At 29.7% G+C, this 26,541-nt stretch overlaps 1 protein-coding gene across 1 annotated transcript in view; it reads left to right on the top strand.

The window, feature by feature from the left end:
* Positions 1-5,853: 5,853 nt before the first annotated feature.
* Positions 5,854-26,541, top strand: part of LOC106690574 (cuticle protein 8) — a 26,628-nt gene continuing 5,940 nt past the window's right edge. The window contains exon 1 of the mRNA XM_014436044.2: positions 5,854-5,935. Coding sequence (XP_014291530.1) covers positions 5,897-5,935 — 39 coding nt within the window. The 5' untranslated portion in view covers positions 5,854-5,896. The remainder of the gene's footprint in view (positions 5,936-26,541) is intronic.

The following is a 26,541-nucleotide window of genomic DNA, read 5'->3' on the forward strand; positions in this document are numbered from 1 at the left end:
CATTCAAATGTGTTAGTAATTGTCCTCGAAAATGCATTTACCGCAATTAAGTTTGAATTGGGCCGTCCGTAGTTCAGAGGTTAGGCGCATGTCTACCGGTCTGAAATCTGGGGGTGGTGCCGATTCGAATCCGGCTTCAGGCATTGACCTTTTTCATTTAGTGGCGGTCCCAAAAAATGAAAAACTTGACCTCTCACCATGGGTAGAATAGATTGGTTACCTGTAGATAACTAGGAAAACATTACCTTCGCTGTGGATTGCCTTAAAAAAAAAATTAAATTAAAAAAATAAATAAATGTTCCTCTATTATAATTCTTATTTTTTTTCCCACTAGAATTTCGGAATACTTATTTTATAAATTATTTAATTTTTCTCTCCACAAATTAGCTTTAACTTAAACGAAATAAAGATCCTCAATACTTATTTCTCCTCATCGTGATGTTGATGTACAATGTCGGTAAAAAGTTGAATAACTGCAAATATTGCTGAATAATTATTACTGTAGATACATCCCCCCCCCCCAATATTATCATTAATGATATTACGTTTTGCTATGTTATTATGAGGATTAATTATATTTTATCTACAATCATAATTAAAATAAACAAAAAACAAACAACTCATTCAGTTGTTTCATCTGAATTCTAAGAGGCCTTGGTTCGCAAGAAATAACGCGCACAAAAGGCATAACTAATGCGCTTGAACGTTAGAGATAAGGTGCTTGCAAGAAATGGCGTACCTCAGCTAACATCTAGATCTCTCCGTGACTTATTTCTTGATCTTTTTCCATTCCGAGACAGAATTTATCTTATAAATTTATTATATCCAGATGTTTCTTTTTAATATAGTAATATAAAATATTAATTTTAAACAAAAATAAACATTTCAATGTACTCCAGAATACACATGTTTTATTTTTATCTCATCCTTTGTTCGGTTTTAAGATAACCATTTTTGATTCCACACCGCCCAGAGAAAGGTTGGAGGAACTAAAAACATGTTTTTTTATTTTCAATTATTTTGTTTCATATTTTGGTATCTGTCTGTCAAATTTATGTTTGGTTAAAAGCAATTGGACCATGAATTTGATTTTTATGAAATTTTTAGATTGGTAACTTGATAGTCCAAAATCTAATTCATCCACTACTTTCCGTTATGTATGAGCAAATGTATTTTCCTTCTCTCACCATATTATGGCTTGTCCATTGGACCCATTTAGGAGGAAATTTGAAAATTATTGTTAAAATAATCTAGAATCAGTTTAATCAAATACCAATATCTGCATTTGCTAAGAATTGGCAAACCAATGTATTCGTAAACAGATCGTCCTATCAAGCCCACAGTAAAAGAGAAGTTGGGGATTTAGCGTATATATAATTTAAGATCAATTTTATCTTATTTTCTCACCCATAGATTTTATATTTAGGACCAAACAATTAACTTATAAATTTAGGTAATTATGTACCAACAAAAATTTCGAAAAAGAGGATAATGCCATGGAATTCAAATTTCGGAAAATAAATTAAACGGACATAGAATGATCTAGCAAATAGAATATTATAATAATATTAATTAATTAAATTAATTGTAATTAAAATAGCAAAAAGTAAGGACGCCAAGGTGCTTAACAGATTTTTTTTTTCATCAGTAAAATTATTTCATTTGAAGTTTAAGTTATCGATACTGCTATGAAAAATGTATTCTTTTAAGACGAATAATATTATGTCAACGTCGCAGAATTTACGGTGGAAATAAAGCTGAAATGAAACAGGAAATCTGTTGTTCATCAATTCGTTCCTGATCTGAATATTTATATATTTGAGATAAATGGCCACTACTGATATTTTTTATTCAAAACATGAAACATCATAGTTGAGATTTTCCTCTCAGAATAATAATTTTTCTGTACCCTTGAAAAAAATTTATTTAGCAGTTTTTCTCCACTGGTCTATATTAAACTGATCGTGTAATCTTTTCCTAAGCGGTTTACCGAAATGGGAACCTTGCAGGTCTCGATATTAGCTCCACATCCGATCTATCCACAACCCCTGCATTATGTTCTCATGGTTATATGCCCAGATGACACAGCTATTTTAGCTAAACACAAAGACGCAGTTGAGGCCTCACGTATTCCTCAAAACCTTGCTCTCCTACAACAATGGTGTCTCGGATGGAACACTTCATCATATCGTTGTAAAACCAGTGTGAATAACATTTACAATTTGTTCCCGTTTATTCCCCCTAAGGAATGAAACCTTGATTACGAAGAATATATTGGAAAAAAATGTTGTCGGATAAATAAATGAAGCGGTTCCTTCTCAACTCATTGAGGGAAAAAAAGAATTTGTATGGGACATATAAAATCTGTACTTAAAAGCATGCTGACTTACAATAATATAACCAAATCCTCTCTCTTCTGAATTATCCAGTATACTATTACTGCCTAAGGGCCCCTCTCCTAACAACCCCATAGCCTCCGAAAATTTTGGATTTTCTTTGCTAAAGTAAAATCCAGCTTCGCTTTATAATCTTAAGGTACAAGCTTACACTATCAACTGACATTCACTTTAATATGATGGTTACTTTTTATTTAAGTCTGTGCCTTTGGTAGCCCGTTCTATACAATAAAAATAGTTACAATACCTACATAGAATACAATAAAGTCAATGTTACGATAAAGCGGAAACTGTGTAGCTCCTGCCCGTGTCCATATCTGAGTTATAGCAATAGAAAATTTTTCAATAAAAACTGTAATAATTTTAAAAATGTCATAAAACATTTTAGAATAAATAAATAATAAATTGGAGGTTGCATAAACAAATGTTATGTTTATAGAGAGTGAGGAGAAAAAGAGATAGAATGAGAGAGTGAGTAATTAAAACTGTTCTTAGGACTCCCCACTAGTAATTGAAGACTACAATGCGGTACTTAGTCAAATTATTATAACTGACCTTTGATCATTTTGCAATAAATGAAGTTTTATTCATTTTGTTCTGCCATCACAGATTTTTGTCACTTAAATTTTAAAATTTAGTCTCTATCATTTTTAAGGCTGAATTATTTGTCATGCTTTGTTTAAGAACCCACTTTAAAAGTATGTTTGACTATAATTTCTTCTTTAATGTCTTTTAATACGTATTCTAAAGGTCAATCAGTAATGTTAGCACAGTGAAATTGATTTCACGAGTCCAAGTTCGAGAGATAGTTAGAAACACATTAAAAGTACCTGCTTTGTAAGAAAGTACTGTTATCAGATCATCGGTTGTATAAGGAGGTGATTTAGTCAGAATCATACTCGACCGCTAGATTTTCACTAAATAAAGGTACTCATTTTGTGAGGCTGGATGGACCCCGGAAGGCTTCCAAACTAACGGGATTAACTCACACCTGTAGTATCATAATAAATAATTATCTGTCACAGCCAGATTCGAACCCAGATCGTTGGAGTTATCATACTATAAATCTATAATAAAATAAAAACTAAACCACGGATCTATGAATATGTGAAATCCATGGCCTTCAAGAAACAGCTTTTAAGAGCTCTTTAGTATTGACCAAATATGAATGGAACTGTAGAGGGCGTTCAAAGTGCAAGGTCACTGGTTTGAGTCACTGAGAAGTGTACTGACGCAAGTATTGGGTGGAAAAAATATAGTTCCTGGAACTATAATTACATGAATTATCAGATCTGAGAGATAGAATATATAAAATCATGTAACATTCAATAGATAGTATGTAGAATTAGATAATCATTACAAAATTATATCATATTATGCAAGATGAAATTATACTTTTTATTTATCTCTGACTAAAAAATTAGTTCATATTTAAATCTTCTTATTTTTTAGCATTTAAACTTTTATAAATGTAGAGATTATTTTAACATAATATGTTAATTTAAATAATTGTAAGTTCCTTGAAAAATTAGTTGGTTAAGTACTGTTCTATATTCAGGCATACAATATTTTATAAGTTGTATTTTTTTTTTTTTAAACAGCATAATTCCCATCACTAAGGTCGTATTTTCCTCTCATTTTTTTAAAAAATAAAATAAGATGAAATATGATTTTATTCTTTAATTAATGATCAAAAAGGCTATAAAAATGGTGGTGGAGATGGGTGAAAAAAATTGAAATCCCCAAAAGGCACTGTTCTAACACCAACTCAATTCACACAAATTATTCCTTCTGACTCAATAAGGAGGGTTCATAGAGGTGGGAAAAAAATGTGAAATATTGACTGAATCCAACCTCTTCTTTTATGGTATTGTTTTTTTTTTAATCTGGTCAAGACACCTATTGGAGTCCCCAAATCTATAGTTGAAGTAATAAAAATGAAAATTATCTTTTATTATTGCCTCAGTACATTATCAGGTGAAATAAATTGAATAACAGAGCAGATTTCTTGGAATAGGAAACATTCGGAAAGCCACAGAAAAAACAAAAAAAAATGCACTACATGTTTTTAATTTTTATGGCTTCGTAATACCGTTATCATCTTATTCTAATAAAAACTAAAACATCTTGATAAAACAGTGAGTTTTTTTTTCTTTTCCGAGTGTAGCCAGGTAGCGAAAAACATGGGCCTTCTCTGCTTTCACAATGGCATTCATGAGAGATGCTGTTCGAAAAATGATAATGGCTATTATATAATAATTATTGAGTGTTGCCAATTTAGAAACACTATTTGATTTTAAACTTTTCTTTGACAATTTGACTTTTGATTTTTTCATAGATGTAGATAATTTTAATGCCTAGATAGAGAAGACTATATATGCCTGTATATAGTTTATATATAAGTATATGCCATAGAGTATAATTAGTAACCCTAACCTCCATACACGATTGTGATCTGCTTCTATACATTCTTTTTCATTGAGCAGTACGTTTCCGAAATAGACATTAATGATCAGACCCATTTCAATTTTTTTTTATCTTAATATCTTATAACCACAAATTAATAAAAAAACGTTATATAACCTGGAAATATGGTTAAGGCCAATATCAATATTTCATCTTAAGAGATTAACAATGCTCTTCTATAATTGTTTTTGCTAGTATGAAGTTTCTTATGGGCTTATGTCAACTGAAGCTTTTTTGATCAGCGTAATATTTTTAACGGATTTTGCTCACAAAATAATTTTTTCCACAAAAATCATTCAATTTTGCCATCTTATATTGTATATTTTGCAAAAATATAAAATATTGGTCCCTGATTGCATTCCTAAAATAACAAAATTCTAAATGTTATAAAAAAATAACAATTATGCTAAATAAACTTTTTGATTTAATAAGTTAGGTAGGCTTTAGTTATATTGTTCATAGCTTTTATTATATTTCTGATGCGTACAAATGTATTGTCTTATTTTCAATTTTGCCATTTCTAAATATGTATTTCTTGATTTATATGTTATCCACAAGGAATATTTTGAATGATTTTATTATCTAAATTGTCAAATCCCTTAGTTCTTAAAAAAATAATAGTTTATTCTTTTTCTAATGACTGAAAGGACACTTGAATTTCCTCACTTTATATATCTAAGTATGTAAAAAAGTATTGTAAACTTTCAGTGCTTTTCAAAAGGTCTTAAATAAAAAAATATATGGGTATATTAATATTTAATTCATTATTGATCCGATAGTTTTATTTTATTAATTATTTCAATTTATGTGAAATAATCTTAATTAAATATTTCCCGTGAGGTACCATTTCGACGTTCCTCTTGTGACGAGTGCGTGGCGACCCTTGGGAAGAGGAGGGTTGATCGTGGGGAGGCCATCGACTCCTTCGCCCCCTCCAGCTGCCCTTGAGCTCTCCGGTATAAAACATATCTTCTGTCAGGGGTGGGGAACAGTCCACTGAGGAGTTAAGCGTCCAAGAACAACCGCTCTAGCTCATGGAACAGCACGTCGTAACAATGGCTTCAATCTTCAAGGTAGGGTGTCCAGGGGGTACAGTGTTTTTTATTCTTTCTCAGATTAACTTCCATCGAAGAATAATAATTGTAATGAGCGATGGATTAAAACGATTTAACAAACTCATAACGCATGGCTCTAGTTATAATAAACTCTAGTTATTTTAAAACCAAAGCATAGTCTTTCCATTCTTACATATGTGTATATATTGATAGACCCCTCTTTTCAGTTGAAAGGGGATTTAATTATTGTATCATGTGAATCGTAAAAATAATAAAAACATTATTTTTTCGTATTTCCGAGTTTTAGTAGTATATAAATATGTGAATTCAGCATTTCAAAATCAACTTAAATGTAACATAAAATGGTTTGAAAGACCAAATTTAAAAATATTAGTATTCAAACTGCAGTGGTGTTTTGTTCGATTAATAATCCCTAACTGCCTATATTTAAAAAAAAAAGTATATCTTTTAGTAAAACTAAATCAAAAACTTTATAAACTTACAATTAGTTAGTCCTGTATCCATTTTCTTTTCAGTGCCTCTGTTTACTCTGGCATTTGAATCTTAGATTTTTGACCATTTATTTATTTTTTATTTTTGTTTAATTTTATGTGATATTAGTTTAATATATTTTAATAAATAAAGTCTAACGTAAACTTCTGCTGCTGTGTGAGTTTGTAGTTTATTCTTATATTATATTTATACATCCACAGTATGCGATGTCATTTAAACACGGAATTGAACATTATATGTTAAAATATGTCTATATAGTATGATACTAAGCAATTAAATAAAAAAATGTACCTTTCGAAAATGTTTAACAAATCTTTAAAAAGGATATTTGGAATGAGTTTTTTTTTTAGTCTTTTAACTAAAATAAATTCAGATGATAACCTCTTGTTAGGTACACTTATTTGCTCCTTTCTTACAAATAGATTTCCACACTCATTTCATATTTTAAACATTAATTATATTGATTTTAAAAACATTTGAATTATTGTTTATTATATTTATTCAGTACTTGCTACTTATAACTTCTGAGATCTGTGTAAGTCATTCGATTTCTAGATACTAAGATTTACGAAGTAAACATATAATTTTTTTGTTTCGTAAAATTTATATTAAGGTCTGATAGTAAAGTTTATGATTCCTTCATAACTATTTGCTTTCATGTCCAACCTTCGAGTCATTTCATTCTTACAGTAAGCCCATATTATTTCAAAGATTTTTACTACTTTTATACTATTATTATCTTAATTTTTAATATTTGACTCAACAAATTCATTGTAAAACTACATTACAACTCCTCTTTAATACCGTTTAGATTGTAATTTGTCAGCCTTTAATTTAATTAGTGTTGCTTCAGGCTGTAAAATAAAAAGTATAAGCATTCCTCAATTAATTTTTAAAATACCACCTGCTTACGTTACATTGTGTTATAAAGAATGGTTTAAGTAATTTCAAATGCTTCTGTATCAACTTATCATTTTGACTTGAGAATATTTTTTAAAAAAATCAAAATGTGCTTAACCTAATTTTAATTATGAATTATGGTTTAATAATGAATAATTAATTTATTTAGCTGGTTACATTAATTTCAATTTGTTACGTTCAACATTATCAATTACGAGCTTACACATTAGTAATTTTGTTTTATTTAATTTTTTTTTAAATCTAATCTTCACATTGTTCTTAATCGATTTTATAATATATATTTAGTGAAATCTAATTTAGAGGAATATATGTTAAAAAAGCATTACCTTTTCAGTAAATAATGTAAAATAAAATAAATTTTCATTATAACTCGTTTATTAGTTGGCGACATGTAATTTATCTAGTGCAGAAATCTTCTAATGAATTCCATTTACTTTTATTTTATTCAATTTAATTATAATTATTGAAACTTTTGTTATTTTTAAGTATTTATATCAGTCAAGTAGAGATCTAATCACCATTAACCTTTTTCACCATGTTCACCAAAGTTTTGACTAGTCGTAACGTTTACTAATTAGTGTAGAGTTTTAATTGACTCACAAAGCTAAGAATTAATCATGTATATTCCAAAGCAGGTTTTTATGACTTATAATAATTTTTATCATAATGTTAACGGTTTTCAATGACTTTCCTGTTCAACTTTCTTTTTCCTTAGCAGCGAAAAAACTCAAATCATTCTGAAAGATTTCAATGACAACTATATTCACGATTTTTAATATAGGGACTTACTAATCATTTGTGTGCTATTTTTTACACCTTTTCTTTCCCTTGACATTTAAAAAAAGAAGAATGTTGGAAACAATAGAATTACTGAACTTATTTATAGGGTTAATTTTTAACTTAAGTTTTCTCATTTTTATGAGTATCATCTGTATATGGTCTGAGTTTCCAACAAATAATTATAGAACAGTTTCATGATTAATCTAATTTTTTCCCTAAGGTTACGGTTCCGAAACACGGTCTGGTGAGTCCCGTTGAAATATATTAATACCAATCCACTTCAACTATGAGATAGATATAAATAAAAAAGATATTTCTTTACGCCTTTGGGGAAATTTATTAATTTTCAGTAAAAAAATTTTGAGTTCACCTAGTCTGGGATTTTTTTTTTTAAGTGTTAATTTGTTTATATTTTTGAGAATCTGGCAGTATTCTAATTGTCTTTTAGATAGCTTAACTAATTAATATCAGTACCAATTCAAGTAGTAAGACGAAAGTATAAAATTTGTAGAATTCGCTGTTTAATTGTTGAATTTACTTTATCTTTTAATATTACTTCACCTATACACCTATAGCACCAATGTGAAGTAAGCCATTGATATACCTCATTTACCTTAGATGTAACACTTACAAAAATATGAAGACATCATAAAATTAAATTGTTATATAAAATAAATTATAGGTGAGCGTATAATAAAATTTATGTACGCTAAAATTACTTTTTCTTCAGTTTCTATAATTTTTTTATTTTTATAGTTTATATTATTAATTATGTAAAAATTTTAAATTTCAATTTTTCTTCGCATACAATTAGTTTTTCAAACTTCACACCTTACTTAATATAGGTAAAGAGTTTCATTGAGTTTAGTTGAGTACGTTAAGAAAAATAAAAAGTGTTGAGAGAATTTTTGAGAGCAAGTGTAAAAATATACATTTTCGATAATTTTAAAATAATTATGAAAAACAAAAACGAATGTTCCTGGAGTAACAATATTAATATTTTATTAAAATATACCTATTAAATTTTCGAAAAGATTTTATTTGCCCTTCACTGCTTAAAAAAAAGAAAATTGCACTACAGGCGTTTATCGGTTCTGTTGCAACCATCTTTAGGTGTCTGAGATGTAGATTAATTTCCACGTAAAGATTAACTCTAACGTTGTGCAGATAGACGTTGGTGCGTTTCTGCTATAGTCTCTAATCTTCTTTTTTTTAGCAGCTTCCTTTTCCAATTTACTTTTTGGTTATATTATAAAGGAGCTATTTAATTATTACAGAACAAAAGATGAAAATTGTTGTGATAAATAAGATAATTTTTATTGCTATCATACATAGTGCTATATGGTAAATTCTGTTTAAAATAAAAAAATCCTGGTTTATTAAAACAACGGCCATATTTGATTGGAAATTCAAAATAAAAGTTCATGCACATACATGGTTTTTTTTTTACTTCAAATAAAATTTTTAAAATTAAATTTGAAGAAAATCGAAAAACGCGTTTTTTCGTACTCGTATATCAAAATGACAGTAGACTAGACGAAACACCTTATGGTCGAATTGAAACAGGACCTCGCTTATGTTCGGTCAATTGGAATTTAGCACGTTCCTGTGTAATAAAAATAAATATAAAAGCAAGATTGTTGTTTTTTCTATTATTTCATCAAGGATGAAAGATAGACAGGCAGTCCAGTAAATCGAAGGTATGTTAATTTCTTGTTTTCTTATTGCCACTAATATTTCTCCGGTTTTATGGATATTGGCCATAACCTTTTATGGTCAGTGGGATCTATTGTGGAATCGTATTCACGAGATGCCAGCAAATTGAATGTTTCTAGTTAGTTTTTCTCCACTGATGGAGTCATTAATAGTAAGTAGTTAGTAACGATTGAATAGACGTGGTTGGTGTCTCAATATTCTTATTTAATATTGTTTGTATTTATAGTAAATTCAAACCGAACTATGAAATTAGTAACGGTTCTATCTCCTTGTCCGAAAAAAAATTCTATTCTGAGGACATAATTTTTTATCTTCGGTTGTGAGAAATAGGTTCTTGTCAAAATTATAATTTAGAGTAGCGGTATGTAAACGGTGTATTTACTTGGCAGAAGAAAAAAAAAAAAGCACACACGAGGTAGTCAGAATCCGTTATAATATCTGGTTTCGTTTTTTTGGTTGGGTGTGGTATTTTTTAAGGTGCGATTTCCGCAAAAGAAAAAACAACGACATGGCTATTGCATGGAAGACCCAGAGCGGTACTAGGAGAGGCGGTACAGACTACAATAAGCGATGTAGTTGGATTTTTTTCATACCCCCCTCAGTGCGATGATTGCCACTCTCTGAAGGCTAGCCTATACATAAATGTTTTTATTCGCTGACAAAGAATTGGTCTCGCCACCCTTTGAATGGGGTTCATCCAACCATCGCAATCAGTCAAGGATTCCTTTCCATTTCATTCCTACTCCACTGATAATCAGTTTTTACAAATATCATTCTTCTTTTTTTTTTCTTCATTTATTTGATATTTCGGTTTCCTTTGAGTTGCCGTAGGTTTTGCGAAATGTTTCCTAATCGGAACAGTTTGCATCTCCGTGTCTGAACTGATCTGATTTTTCAGTTACGGTAAAACTTTAAGAGCGTTAAACAGTTTTTTTTTTTATTAGTTTTATTGGTATACTGGTATTTTAGGTGCAACGTTTCGGTATCTTCAGGTTTTTTTTCTTTATGAAGGAATAATTAATATTAATTTTAATCATACAATTACTAATTTACTAAATTATACTATATTTCTAACTAATAAAAATGTCTTCTTACTTTTTCTATTTCATATTAAGTCACCTTCAACCAGTAGGATTACAATATTAAAGCTGCATACACTAAACAGTTTATACCTACCATATAGTACATGTCAAAAAAGAAAATGTAAAAATAAAAATAATTACACTAATAAAATTTTATTAAGTAGGCCTCTTACACGTAAAAGAATCCTTTTCACTTAGGTACTACATCCTTGCCGTCGTAGAGCGTATAAGGAGAACGTGACCATAACAAGAGCAATGTTTCGACTGTATTTTTGTAGTTGAATATGTAGAGATTTTTTGAAATCCGACTTTCAAGTTACTTTTTTATCATTTTTTTTATTTCTCTTAAAATTTTATCTTATCTGAAATCGTGGTTGAGACGAATGCATAGTAAGATGAAATAATGCGAACGAAATTTAAGAGAAATAAATGTTTTAAGATCCCTCAGTATAAATTACAAAATTTTGCAAAACGCTCAAAAACAAAATTTTTTACGAAATAGAAATTACTTAAATGAATTAGGCATATTTCTGAAAAAAAATAAATTTCCCGCATGAGTTGACTTATCGAAAGCAAATAAAGAGAAAATTAATCAAATGATGAATTACTATGACTTATACTAGAATACCAAACATAATTTTAAAAAAGCATTTAAAAATATCATCATCTTATTAGAAATGTATAAAACTATTATTAAATTAAATATATATAGAATTTATTAATAGACAAATTGTTTGTTAACAATGCACCACGAATTTTAATCACAAAATCTTAACAAAAAATTATGAACTAATTAATAATACAACCCCCCAACATTTAAATTTAACATCTCCTATATAAAAACCAATCAGACATAATTATAATTCGTTAATTAATTCTGCTAAAATGTTATAAATAGTATATACCACAAAAAATATTTGCTAGGTAGTTATAACCTGCCATCTTTTTCTGCAAGTGTATGATTTATTCTCGTGTTTGAATAGGAGATACCGAAAGGAGGTGATATAGGAAGGGAAGATTCCAATATCGTCTGAATGTAACTTTAATATAATTTGAATTTTTTTTTTTAAATTTATGTTAAGTAAACATAATTGATTGATAAAAGTTACGGAATTCTCCATTTCTACCACATAATGCTCTTCCGAGGTTCTTCAAGAGGTATTTGTGCTCGGTAGGCTGTCAGGTTTTGAAAGTAATTATCGTAGTTTGAATGAATTTCCAAAACTTTCTATCGAGTTTTCTGTTGAATCTGTATCGTTCAGAATGAAGTTGAGAAGATTTCCATTCTTTACGCTTTCGTATCACTGATGAGATTCCTGATATATAATAAGTAGCTTAGTAAAATGATTATTCCATTTTTTCTTCTAACATGTGAAGAACAACCGGTTTCCCACAGAAATAAAAATAAATTAATAACAAAAAACTCAACCGCATGCATCTTGCCGTAGAGCGTATAAGGAGAACGTGACCATAACGAGAGCAATGTTTCGACTGCATTTTTGTAGTTGAATATGTAGAGATTTTTTGAAATCCGACTTTCAAGTTAAGATGAGCAAGTTACTCAATGAAATTCTGGGAATGTTTTGGAACAATTGCGCACATGATACTCAAAAATATGTTTTAACAGTTAAAATAAAATTGTAGGAAAGATAGTCCTGTCTTATAACTGTAACCATCTTAAAGGATGTACTTGCATACTTACTTAAACAAATCGGTGGTTTGTTCATGAAGTTGATTCTATGTGTAAATACAGAAACTTTTTTTTTTTATATTTATTTATTGCTATTTACAACTGTACATTATAATACATTTAGTAAATCTGATCTAAGTTAAACTGTAGGGTTACAGGCGTGTAGGGAAACTACCCATTGGTAGCACTCTAATGACATTTTACATTAGCTGGTCTCGTGGCCATCTTTTTTTCAGGCGCCTCGGAGGATTGTCAGGAATGGAAGAGGATGCAAGATTAGAAACTAAAGGGTTTGAGTGGTTTGAGAGTTTATAATGGAAGGAGTGATATCTGGTTCGGGCTAGATCGGTTACATAGGGAACATTAAGGTCTTTATGTATGATTTTATTTGTGACAAAGTAAGGAGCATTGAGGATTGAAACTTAGTATGTCATTCTAATTCCTTTCATTACAGTTTATAGCGTCTTGCAAGAGTTTAACGTTCCACGCGTCTGTGCCTGTCACAGAAATAGTCCCATGCATTTGGGTTAGTTAATATGAAACAAGTAAATTAATGTATTGATAGAAGAATTGTATGTGTCGTTCGCGTGCGAAACGTTCAGGACCTCTACACCTTGTTGTGATATTTATTGACATCAAATTCAGTAACTACCTACCTTTGTTTTAAATTATTCCGTAGTATTTTTTATCTTAAATTTGCTTGGGAGTTCCTACAATACACAGCAAACCAATAAACCCATGTTCGGGCATACTTTTACAATCAATACTCGTCTACATACTAAAAACAAATATTTTAATTTTTTTTTTTCTATTTAACAGTTTAATTTCATTTGACAATTTTTAAACCCAGGTTCGATCCGTTAATCAAATTAAAGGAATTTATCATTAGATAGCAACGTAAAATCAAACCAAAGACATAATAGGCACAGCAGTAGAGCAGTTTACAAAAAACAAATTAATAAATAAAAAAAAAACTAATATATAGATTTTTAAAAAAAATTTATTTAAAAAAATACTTAAATGAATAGATAAGGTAAAAGAAATAATAAGAATATTTTAGTTTGTGTACTTATATTTCATCTTAAAATGACTTATTTATTGGAAATATATGTGTACATAGATTCTTAGTAGGGTAAGAAAAAAAAAAAAAGATTATTTATATTTACTGAGCGAGTTACACAATGTTTCTGTTTAACAATGTAAAACAAGGTGTATTCTATATCTCATTATGGTTACCTATTTGTATAAGGGAGATATGTATCTCGTATGTAGGTCGATGTAAGATAGCCTCAAAGAAGGACGTTGTTGCACCGGCGAAGGCCGGCGATTAGAATGGCGGATATAGCCCGAATTACGACCGTTACGTCGAAAGGAACTCGCCTCTCTGATAATGCATTCAAAGGAAATCTATCGGCACTGTAGCTTATGGGGTGGAGGCTAAAAATCACTTTCATCGAACCTTTACAATGAGCTATTGCTCACCTATACGTTCTAAATTACGATGGCGTGGCTTAACAAGTTCTCATTCAGTCGTCGGCGTTCTACTGAATATTTCAAGTAACAGCACGATCGAAAAAATAATGAGGGTTTTTTGTATGCTTACATTACAAAGAATTGAATATTCTGATTGTGACGCGATTGAAGGGTATATTCTTAGGAACCGTGATGAAATAATTGAAAAACAAAAATAACCTTCATGTTTTTATTAACAGTGAAATAACAGACTACAAGGTAGCAGTTACGTCTCTCTAATCTATTCAATTTTGAATAATACTTGGAATAAATCGAGCAAGCGTTGTGTGAAATAGTGTTTCAAACACACAGTTACCTAAAATAACCTGTTACTGGAACACGTTTTCGTTTGGCAACATTTAATCCGTTAACGAGCCCATCACTACTAGTTAATTGTATTATTTTCTATTCAATTTATGATTTAACTTTGTTAGGGTATGTTTTAAATAATTATTAAATGACTAATTTGTTTAAAATTATGGCGAAATATTTTTTATGTATAAAGCTACTTTTATTCTAATATCACATACATTAGGCATTTTAATAAATTGAATATTCTCTTCCAAAGTCAATTTTTTTAAATTTTGAGTGTAATGGTAATGTATAAATTAAGTCCAAACTATTTTCAGATTATTATTCAATTGGTTTTCCTTCATGATTCATATTAATGCTATTTTAAATAATTTTCCCCCATAAACTAGTTTAGAATCGATACCTAATCTACTCATGCTTATTAAATTTACTTTGCTTTAGCAGATAGTTACAAATAATTTCGAAACAACTGCACCGTTTATTTTCTTCTATTGGATGGTTATGAAGAACGAGCATTTGGTTCTGGTCGATTTTGTCGCAAAACGACTGAGAGAATTGATAAAAAGTTTGAATGCGATTTTGTATGCGTTTGTATGCTACGTTACTTTCCAAACCAAACCAGTTTGGCGCATTTATATTTTCCATTACTTCTCCGCGAGAGTTTTTGAATCGTGAAACAAATTTTTTTGGCAAAATTAATTGGTCAATGTAAAGAGATTTAAATACAGAAGGTATTCAGTTCAAAACAGCTAATGGTTTCTCTATTAGAATAGCTGCATTTGAAAATGAGGGGGGTACGGTAGATGCTTACGGCCAAAGATCTACCTGAGATAGAAAATAACAATATTGAAACCTTTTAAAGACAAAGCGGTGTTACTCCACTTAAAAAAAAACTGATTTAAAGCTAGAAAAACCAATAGAAATAGTAGTGTATCTCCTTTTTCCCCAAACAACTGCACAAATAGATGGTTAGCCGAATTTAGTAAGCCAGCAGAATTATCCTTTGGTTGGTGGCCAAAATGGTTTGTCTATTATCTGGGAAATATAATAATAAGTTTAACGAACCCGCGGTGCTTCGACACTGATACCGCCAATCGCTGTCTAAACCCGCAAAGACCCCCGCCTGAACCTGAATCCACAAGATCCAATTTAACCCTTATCAGTCCTTCCGATTCTTCCAACAAAAACATAAACCTGCTATAGTTAGAGCCGTAATCGATTATAGTACAAATAAAGTCAGTGAAATAACTGCTACTTTAACAATTTCATGTATACACCTTGACAGTGAACTATCGTACACTTTCATTTATTGCGGAAAAAGTGTTAGTCACTACCATAGTGTAACTACTTAATAGTTACAATCATTACAGCATTAACTATCAAGATAGTTTTACTGTCGGACTAGGTCTTGCGTGATCGTTAATTGTATAAGTAATGCAAGTGGACTAACTGTTGCGTTAACTACCACGTTTAACTGTCATATGTATTCGCCTTGGCAGTGAACTGTTACAACAATCAACCTTACGAAATGTAATTACGATAGGTGGAAAAACGTTCTTATATATTTTCCCAAAAACTTAAAATTGTATCAGATAAGAGGCCCTAAAAACAAATCCACCATGGACTCCAAAAACAAATCCACCACCGACCCCAAAAACAAATTTGCCCAAGAACTTAAAATCAGGAAGTTATGACATGTTTCTGTTTGCTACCTTCGACGTGACATGCGACCGCAGCGATAAGGCACTGTTGTCACGTGGCAGATGACATACGGCCGATAAGGGTTAATGCAATCCTCCCACCTACGCTTCGATACACTCCTTAGACGTTTGTTGGATAAGCGTTTATAATCTTTTTAGGGGGTTGTTTGCTAATGAGTTATACACCTTTACACGACAATCTAACTTGCTGTAATGCAATAACCTAAATAGTATTTACCGATTGCAATATATATTGTTGTGTCTTCTCTGTTTGTGTCATATCCTTCGGTCCGAATATTTTGTGCAATTTTTAACTTTCTAAATCCTTAAGGTTTGTTTTATATAGAAACAGTCATAATAATAATTTTATACTATCGGTAATTTCGATCAAACTTTTTTTTTTTTATTTTGTGATTCTACATTGAAAAAATGACACATGTCCTACCATTTTGTCCGTTTTTTCTCTCGTTCCAAACAAAACGCCTTACCACATTAATTTATTTTTACCGTTCTTACCTAATTATCTCTCTTATGAAAACTAAACAGTTCTCAAAAATTATAATTTTTTTTTTGATGATTGTTGTTTTGGTTCCTAATGATTGGTTGTCTGTATAATCAAGGTCATTCCAGAGTTTTTTTTTTATATTCAGTAATTTTGATCTCAGTTATAATGGAGTGAAATAGGCGTGTAGAGAACTACTCATTGGTAGCACTCTAATGACGTTTTTACACTAGCAGGTCTAGTGGCTATCTTCTTTTTAGGCGTCTCGGAAGATTGTCGGGAATGGAAGAGAATGCAAGGTTAGAACCTAAGAAAAGTTTAAATTTCGAAAATTCAATAATACAATCAACAGTAAACTGAACCAAATATCGCTTGATTGGAAAGTTTGGATCAGAGAGCCAGATATGAACGTCTTATCTTAGATTTCTGAACAAAGAACAATACAAAGAAATAACTAGTGAGAGGGCAGAACTTGTTACACGAGAGCTATTTATCAGTGGACGTGCGTAGTAAAAGGAAGACCACACCCAAGGCTGCGGCTCGTGGGAAAGTGGCAAGTTGCTTAGAACACTTTATGAATCATAGCCATTTCTGCTCTGAGTGGGTAACTTCTCACGAAATAGGACCTAAAGCATTTCAGTTTTTTTACACCAGGTGCTAGCACACTTCAACTAATTAGGCTGTAGGCCCAAGGCCAAACCAGGCATAGGGAAGGCGGGAAGAGATATTTTCGCCTTGGAAGTTGAATTATGCACCTGTTATTAGTATTCAGAATTGCAGTAATTTTTATATTACATGAAATGGTTCTTAAATCCCATACTTATCTTGGTTCATTATTTTTAAAAATGAACTTTTGTGATTACCAGAAAAAAAAAATTGAGGTCATACTTTTAAAATCCGTAGAATACATAGATAAAATTACTCATTCAGTCCGTCAGTTCGCCTTTCGCTGTATTCATCACACCGTACAGCCTTTTTGGATTTAGGCTTAAGTCAATGGTCATCCCTGGATATTCTAGAGAATTCAAAATTATCATCCGAATTTTTTTTTTAATAGAGTAGATTAGAGACTTCATATACTCTGGGGAACTTAGGATGAATGGAAAATATTAAGTATTTTAAAACATGTGTGTCAAAGCCTACAATATTTTTATTTACAATTGCTTAAAAAAACATATATATGTAGCTCCAGTTTTAAAATAATAAACTGTGGAACAAAGATCATTTTCATTCAAATATGTTTGTAATTGTCCTCGGAAATGCATTTACCGCAATTAAGTTTGGATTGGGCCGTCCGTAGCTCAGATGGCTAGGCGCAGGTCTATCAGTTGAGATCTGCGGGCGGCGCCAGTCCGAATTCGGCCTGGGGGGTTGACTTTTTTCAATGATTGGTGGTCCTAGAAAATGAAGAACTTGACTCCCCATTATGGTAAGAATAGGTTGGCTACCTGTAGATAAATAGGCAAACATCACCTTCTCTGTGGATTCCTTTATATTAAAAAAAAAAGTTTAAACTGTTTCTATTATCTTTTATAACTATATAATAAAATATGTTTATATATTAATATTAATTTCTACGATTAATAAATAACTTAGTCAGTATACATTTTAAAATATTTATTATTACTCCCTCTGTTATCACAATTCAACAAAATAATAAAGCCTCAAGTCATGTGATACCATTCGATTGAGTATTAATATCTTCATATAGTAATATACTATTTTAATACCCCTATATACTTATATATTATCTGGTGCTTATCTAAAGGGTAAGTATTTGGATGATTGATGTGTTAAAGAAAAAATTATTACTCATGGATATCTTTCTGTTTCTTAGAATTGTGATTTCAACAAATTTTCTTATCGTAAATTACAGTTCTTTAATTTTGAATAAGAGATAATTTAAAGGACTTCTCTAATCTTTTTATGTATCTTCCTAGGCTGGATTCAAATTATATTTAATACAATATACGTCATATTTTTACAGTACGCATTCAGTACTAAAATGCTATAACATAATTTTCTCCCAGCTTTTCTCTATATTTTATAAATATAGCATTCTTAATTTTTATAATTAAAATGTAGAGTTAAAAAATCTTGTCACTGCTTGTCGTGATTATAGAATAAATAACCGTTATAAATATTAGTTCCAGAACTTTGAAGTCATCGTTTTTAGTTAATGTGGTTGATGGTTTTCCTTATCCGACTTGAAACTTCGAATATAATTTTGTGTGAAAAATTTAAAGTTTAAAAGGAGATTTGGCTTTGTATTCGAATTATTAATGTTTCATTCAGATTGTCTATTTTTGTTATTTATTTTTTTCTACTTGAATACTTTATCATCATTTCCCAAAAGCAAATAAAAGAAAGACATGCATTAAATTTGAAAGAAAAGAACCAGGTTTTCAGTATGAAATAATTTAAAGGAATCATGACTAAAAACCTGTTTAGACTGGGAATATCAAATCATCGCTCGATTTCATTACACTAGTTTCATCATTTTTGTGATAATATGTATATTTTTTTTTCTCGTAAAAAATAAATTGAACGTTTATTCATTTTTCTGGAATACAAGTCTAAGGAGGCAGATGTATTGCACCATAAAGAAACCGCTTACGACAACATTTTGTAGTTGTTTGTTGGGAAAGCGGAAGCATGCGGCCATGCAGACATCCTACATACAGGTTGCCATCTCACACTTGACCGCTCCTGAAACACGTACAGATCTATACGAATTTTACAAAAGTCCTATGGCTCATTTTTGTTTGTTTCAATCTAGGACATTGTATGATTTTGTTGTTTCCTTTGATCTTTTCTTCTTGGTGACTTTTGAAAAATATTCAGTAACCGTTTGCAAACATATGGTTCTATGTTCGCAAAACTATGAAAACTTTATAAGTATAATCTAACAGTTTTCTTTTTCTCACACTTTTACATAAAGAAATGAGCCGAGATATAAAGCTACCAGTAATCTAGAAATAGAAATCAGGAAAGATTTTTCATAATAAAAGATGTGAATTGATACAAAATATTTCTATTACCTATCTAATTAAAAATGTCCCTTCTGTTATAAAATAAGAACGAATTTTATATTAAATACAAGCACATCAATGGTCAGTATTAATATATTTTATTACGTTAATAAATTTCCTATTTAAACCCTTTTTTATATTGTGATAATTATTTATTTATTTATTTCACGAAGTTTCGTATAAATTTGCCATTTGTTATGTTGCTAAATGATCTAAAAATATTTAAATATCCTTCATTTAGCCTCATAATTAAATCATTTTTATTAGTCCTTACTTTTCCAGTAATCTCTTAATATTATATGAATTAATGTATTACTTATTTAATGAGAGAAATCGGCCAAATTTTATAATTGAATTTAATTTAATCTTTTATATTATTAACCTATTTTTTATTTTATTGGTGGATTTTTAGCAACTTTGTTATGTTGTAATTAAAAATTGCTTTTCCCTAATTATTCATTAATCGTCCTGATCATGTTATTTTCGTTTGCTTGCATTCTTTAATGATTCTAATTTAAATTTAAATTAAATAATTTTTTATTAATTATTCTTATTAAATATTCAAACGATTGCATGCTATTATAAATTAGAGTAAGTTCGGACTTATTATTAAATAGACCAATCATAGAGATTTTCTGTGCTCCTTATGTACGTGTAGCTTTATCATTCGAAATTTTCCTTATTTATATTTATTTATTAATAATACGAAATGTAATAATGCAATAAACAAATTTTGTACATAAAGAATTTCAAGATCACAATTCTGGGAAATGAAACGGGGTTACTTTATGCAATATTCTTTAAGCACTAATTTTATCCTTTAATAACTTTCTATTAACACAATAGTTACTTTATGATAATATTGCACATTCTTCATGGGACGAAAATTGGCATTTAATCCAGTCATCATTCTTTTTCTTGTTATTATTTCTTTCCGAGCACCATACGCATTTGTCTTCATTCGAATAACTAAAATTATGAATCGGCCATCACAAGTTTCAAAAACTTCTATATATATAAAAAACATGGTTTTCAATAAAGCTATTCAACGAATGTCTAATTACTGAGCTCAAACTTTTAATCGACTAGAAAATTGCGGATATCACTAAATAACCATTTTTTTTTTTATTTCAATATTTCTTATGTGTAATAAAAGAAAATCATGAAGAAATACTCTAAAACGCAGGTCGAGGGAGAAATGAGGAAGAGCTCTATTAGTCAGATCAAACGATGATTTATCAAGTTGCATAAAGAGGAAATCAGTGATAAACTCCGGTAAAAATAGGAAAACGGTGAAAACCATGGAGAAAAAAAATGATAAAGATATAATACTAGTGCATCTGTTAAACGCATACGCGAAGTTTAAAGCTGCAGGCTGTAGGAATTACTAGGTAACGTGATTACATAAAGTATAAGTGGTAATGTGGTCAGCAGGAGTTGGGTTTTTCTAAGGTAGATGTTCCTGAAAAGGTGGTTAAAAGTGGCTCCAATATTGTTCTGAAATAAAAAAAAATATAATAAAAACTAAGTTTGATTAAATATCACTTTGTTCTCGTTTATTCGGCTCATATTTTCCATGCCTTCATTTTAATTCTACAAAAAAAATCTAAACGAAGCTAGATTTTGTCTTTACCTTCACACTTATATAATATAGTAATGATAATCAATAAAACTGCTGGGGTTAAATAAATATATAAAAATAATAATTATATAACTAATAAATTACAGTAAATTTAAAAAAAAAATCATCACAGCTCATTTGTGAGATATACAATTTGTCTGCAGGCCAGTATGATCAACTTAATAGTACGTTATAAGTAACGATGTAGAAAATTATAATTACAATTATAAATTGAGCCTGATGGATTTCCAAGTTAGTCTGGCTATGTCAGACATAATGAGATTGTATTTGTTAAAAATCATACTGGTATTGGATGTACAGTTCTAATTTTTTGATAAGTAATATAAGATAAATATTAAATTATAAATTTTAGTAACAAGGTTGTGAAAATAGTTTAGTGCTTCTAAAAGTGTTTTGACGACTCTGAATAACAAGAATATAAAGTTTGGTCTTAATTGTTTTAATAGGCCAAATGGGAGGATGATATTTTTTAAAATGTAACGACGAAAAGCGATTTTGTTTAAATAAATTAAACCTTTTTCTCGTGACAAATAGACAACCATTTACATCTCTTATTTTATTTATAAAATTTAACAATAGGAAAATCTGGTCCGAGTTGCATCATACACTGTTTTGAGACCTATCTAAGCTCTGAATATTTTAATTTTAAGTTTATTCGATTTATTTGTTTTTCTAAAATTTATGTTGTTTGAATTGCTCGCAGTTTCAGAAAGGCTCGTATACTTTGTTAAACAGACTACGAACCAAGTGGCAAACGAGTGAAAAAATATCCAACGTAATATTTGAGATAAAAACACATTTTTTTGCGTTGTTTTATTTGTTGAAATCCTAGAAACATTTATGTGCACAAAAAATAATAATGAGCATACATTTTTTTTCTGGTACGTTTTCTTATGTATTTCCTCTTTCTCCCCTGTAACTGGTCATAGGAACAATTCTGAAACACATTCACTATATTTACAGCGTTTCCTGGAAGACTAGATTTCTTTCTCTGTTATGTTTAATCTGGTATATAGTTCTGTTAAGGTATTGTTACCGAAGAAAGGTACAGGACAAGAACTATCTGAGCAGATGAACTAGATGCCAGAGAAATGTTTCAACCATTGGAGAAAGGTTACATTACTAACGCGGATGTTCTCAACAATTTCACTAAGACTAGTTACTCGTGTAACCAGTACCTAGGTTATGGGCTTTCTAATATTGTTGTCGTTTGCTCAACGAGGGCGACGTCTTCTTCAGACACTGTCTACTCCTCATAGAATCATTACGTCACCAATTAATTTCTTAAGAGCGTCGATTAATAAATAAACTCTCTCTGGTTATTTCTAAGATTTTTTTTTTCATGAGGTTTGAAATTTAGAGATCTGCAGCAATTTGAAAGTAGCAAGAGCTCCTTAAAAAAAAAAATTCTATTATAAAGAACTTTATTTTCGTTGTTAGTTTTTCTAGTGGAATTCATGTTTAATTAATAGATATGAATCAAAATGATTGAGGAAAATCATATACATCACATTCACGATTTTTTTATTATAAAACTATGTAAGAAGAAACATATTAAATAACAAACATACTACACAAAGTAGTAATTGTAAATTATTATATTTTTAAAATAAAATAAAAATATTATATTAATAAGAGATATTTCCTTTAGGTGTAAGCGACTAGAAAAATAAATATTTATTTCAACATTTTTAATTACAATTTAATGCTTCATCAAAACGTATAAATTACATTAACATTACTGAGCGTGGAACTTCCGTAATAATGAATTGTTTTGTTGAATGTCTCCATTACTGTCAAAGGTGTGAATGAGAAATTAATGTTAAAAAAAAGTAAAAAGAAAACAGCAAATCTTTGTGACCATAATTAAAAAACAAATTAGCAAAAAAAAACTTCATGTTTCTCCTTCAAGAATAATTCGAAGATATTACTGTAGCCTGAGGTTTCTTTCTCCACTATTGTTCTCCTACAGGCAAGCCCAAAGCTAGTAGGATCGTCAGCAACAATTTACGGTACAATCTATGGAGTAGGTCATACAAAAAATAAAAAAAACTTTTTTTTGTAAAGTGTGTCACTATTCAAGCAAAGCAGCGACTTATCCAAACAACAAAAAACGTCTAAAAATTGCTAACTTCCTCCGACTTCTCATAAACTTCTCTTCACTGCTGGATTTTGAAATCTAAAAAAGGCATTTATTTTTCTTTTAAAGCTGTTTAAGTGCTGGAAATGTGGAAGTTAGTCAACCGCAAGTTTCTCAATCGCTCTGACTTACGATTACTCGGAGACGCTGATCAGTTTTTTTTTTATGAATTATTACTCTTACAAAAGAATTAACTTTCATATTTTCTATTTGTTATACGTCGTTGCATAACTACACGCGTTCGCATATGGTGGAATGAAACGTATGCTAGTTGTTTTTTTTAAATCTTGTAAAATTTTTTTTTATATCATGCTATGTTTTGTCTGATAACTTTCGAACCGTGGTATTATTTCTTCCTGGACTAAAGAATCGTATTCTTTCACAAGTAAAATAGCGGAGAAAAAATGGCGATTTCGGGGAACTGTATTTTCACCACTGTCTTCGTGTAGGGACGATCTTTTTTTTTTTTGGTACATAATACCGAAATATGTTCATTTTTTTTTTTTATCGCATACTAAGGACACGAGAATATCATTGGTTAAGCTTCCTTGGGAGTTTTGATTTTCTTTCTTCCCATCGCAGTTTCATGATCCTGGACTACCTTTAGTTTCTTTCATTGGACCACTTCGTACCCCTCTTTGTTCTTCTTCCAATATTGGCGAGATTTTTCAGTGTTTTTTGTATGTGTGTGACTAGACAGTCAGTATCTGAAATTTTAAGGTTCTTTAACTATTCTCTTATTTACCTCGTGTATCCTCCCATACTTTTGTTGCTAAAAATTTTGTTGAAGATCTTTTGGTTCAATCTTTCCTCTCCTATATTTTATTGTAGAAGAAATAAAACTAAATAAAAATAATGTTAAAAGTGAGATTAATGAAAATACGTAATGAACAAAATAAACCTATATTTAATTACTCTTAAAAAAGACTTTCTATAATTTAATAGAGTTTAGTTTAGTTATAAGAAATACAACTTTAAATATATTGGTAGGATATCATAAAAAGTAACTTGTAATCAAGCTGTAGATGTTATTTTTTTTTTTATATAAAGTTCTTGAACTCAATTAATTTTGTGTAAGTTTGAAGAGTGATGGTTTAATACACAAATTGGTAGATTTATCTTACATTAAATATGGATAAAATAACTAAATTCCTTTCTCGTGGTTATGTAAAGAGGGTTATAGTAGTCAGCTAGTAAGTGTTGACAATTAACTTCCAGTTTTTTTAGAGGCATGCATAAAACATCTCAATAATTGGAAGCCACGAAAAAAAAAGTTCTAGAAACTAAATTAGTGACTCCATGGTTTATAGATATTGACGCAACTTCCGTCCAACGAATACGTCCAATAAAATGTTTAAAAATCGATTAATTCATGATGTCCCGTTTGATATTAAGGTACATTTTTCAAATTTTAGCCAATAACTAGCGCTTGTAAAGCGAGAAATAGGACGATTTCTAGTCGTGAGAAATGCATTTGACCGAGGAAGGCTGATTTTATGGGTACATTATGATTTTGTTTATAAACCAATGTGAAACCATTGTGACTATATCGCTTTGATTTCGAGTGAAACTAATTGTTCTTGGAGGTGTAAGTTTTTGTTGCTAAGCATAGTTTGTAAATGTCATACAAGGATTTCTAGTTAAATTTACTTTTCTTAAATGTTACGATATTCGCTTTATTTCATGCCTCGAAATATTAAAACAAAAAGGAGTAATATTTTCTAATCATGATTGTTGAGGTACAGAGAGGACTTTAATTAAGGACATTAATTAATTAATTAAAAACGAAATCCATACATGTCTTTAATTAATATAATTTACATTTGAGTTGCTATCTCTGAAGGATGGGACCTTGTGTAGAAAAAAATATGAATTACTAAATTTGAAATTCAAGAGGAATAAAAAAGATATACACGTTAAAGAAATAAATATCTTGTAAATTAAAATAAAATCACGAAAAAATGATCATTCAAAAAAAAAAATAAATAATTTTTGAAATAAAAGTTGTAATTATTATTAGGTTACATTAATTATATCCTCGTAGCATCAACCTTTTTATTAATTTATTTTACATCTTCAACGTTTCGGCAAAGCTGGTCATTATCAAGGATAATCTAAATTTTCAATTTCAGTCTTACATACACTCGCATACAGTTACTCACCTTTTAGATCCTTTATTATGGATTAGTTTAATGGTTTTTTTTATCTATACTATACAATTTAACCTACCTATTCCTAAATTAGTTTATATTTACTGTTAATAAAATTCTTCAGAAAGTTTTCAGTTCTTCATTCAAACTTCCTACTTTTAATATTTCTTTACCTTCATTTACTTTACTTATTTATCTCCCTCTACATTAATTTAGCTTTGAGGTGAATAAATGAATCCTTTTTTGTAACCTGTGTTCTTTTTCTTCTTATTTTTATTCCAAACTGATAATATACATAGAGAAGTATTATGCTAAAGTATTCCAATACCTGTAATAATTATATTGTATGTTACTTCTATACTACTTTGGATATTTTTGGCATACTTTGAAAATATACTCTGCTTTCATGATACATTAATAATTATATCCAATTTCAAAACCTTCTGTATTATTTGAAAACAGTGAAATAAAAAAAATACAAATAAAAGTACTAACTCTATAAGTTTAAATATTTATTTATAATCTTTAAATTTCTTTCTTGAGACTGGCAATTATTTACTAAATAATTCAACAACACTATCCAAATTATAGTCTCAAAACATTTATTCCATTCACATGTCCAACGTCTCGGCCAATTCGGCCATCTTCAGGGACAATCTATTACAAAAGTTTCCATTATTTGTATATTGTATATTGTATATTGTATATTGTATCCTACAATCAATTCATTTATTTAACATTACTATTCATAATTTACCTTACCTTAATTTACTTAGAGACATATATTTAACCCTTTTAAAAAACTCCATACAGGCCATTCTGCCCAAGTCAAAATATTTACATCTATGAACAACATTAAAAACATTAGGTAACCTTATTTTTTGTTAATCAGTATCTCTCATATTTGTTTAATTACCTAATATGTCAAAAAT

This window comes from Halyomorpha halys, unplaced genomic scaffold (assembly GCF_000696795.3).
Source record: "Halyomorpha halys isolate HHAL.00 unplaced genomic scaffold, Hhal_1.1 Scaffold1760.1, whole genome shotgun sequence".
In the NCBI taxonomy this organism is placed as follows: domain Eukaryota; kingdom Metazoa; phylum Arthropoda; class Insecta; order Hemiptera; family Pentatomidae; genus Halyomorpha; species Halyomorpha halys.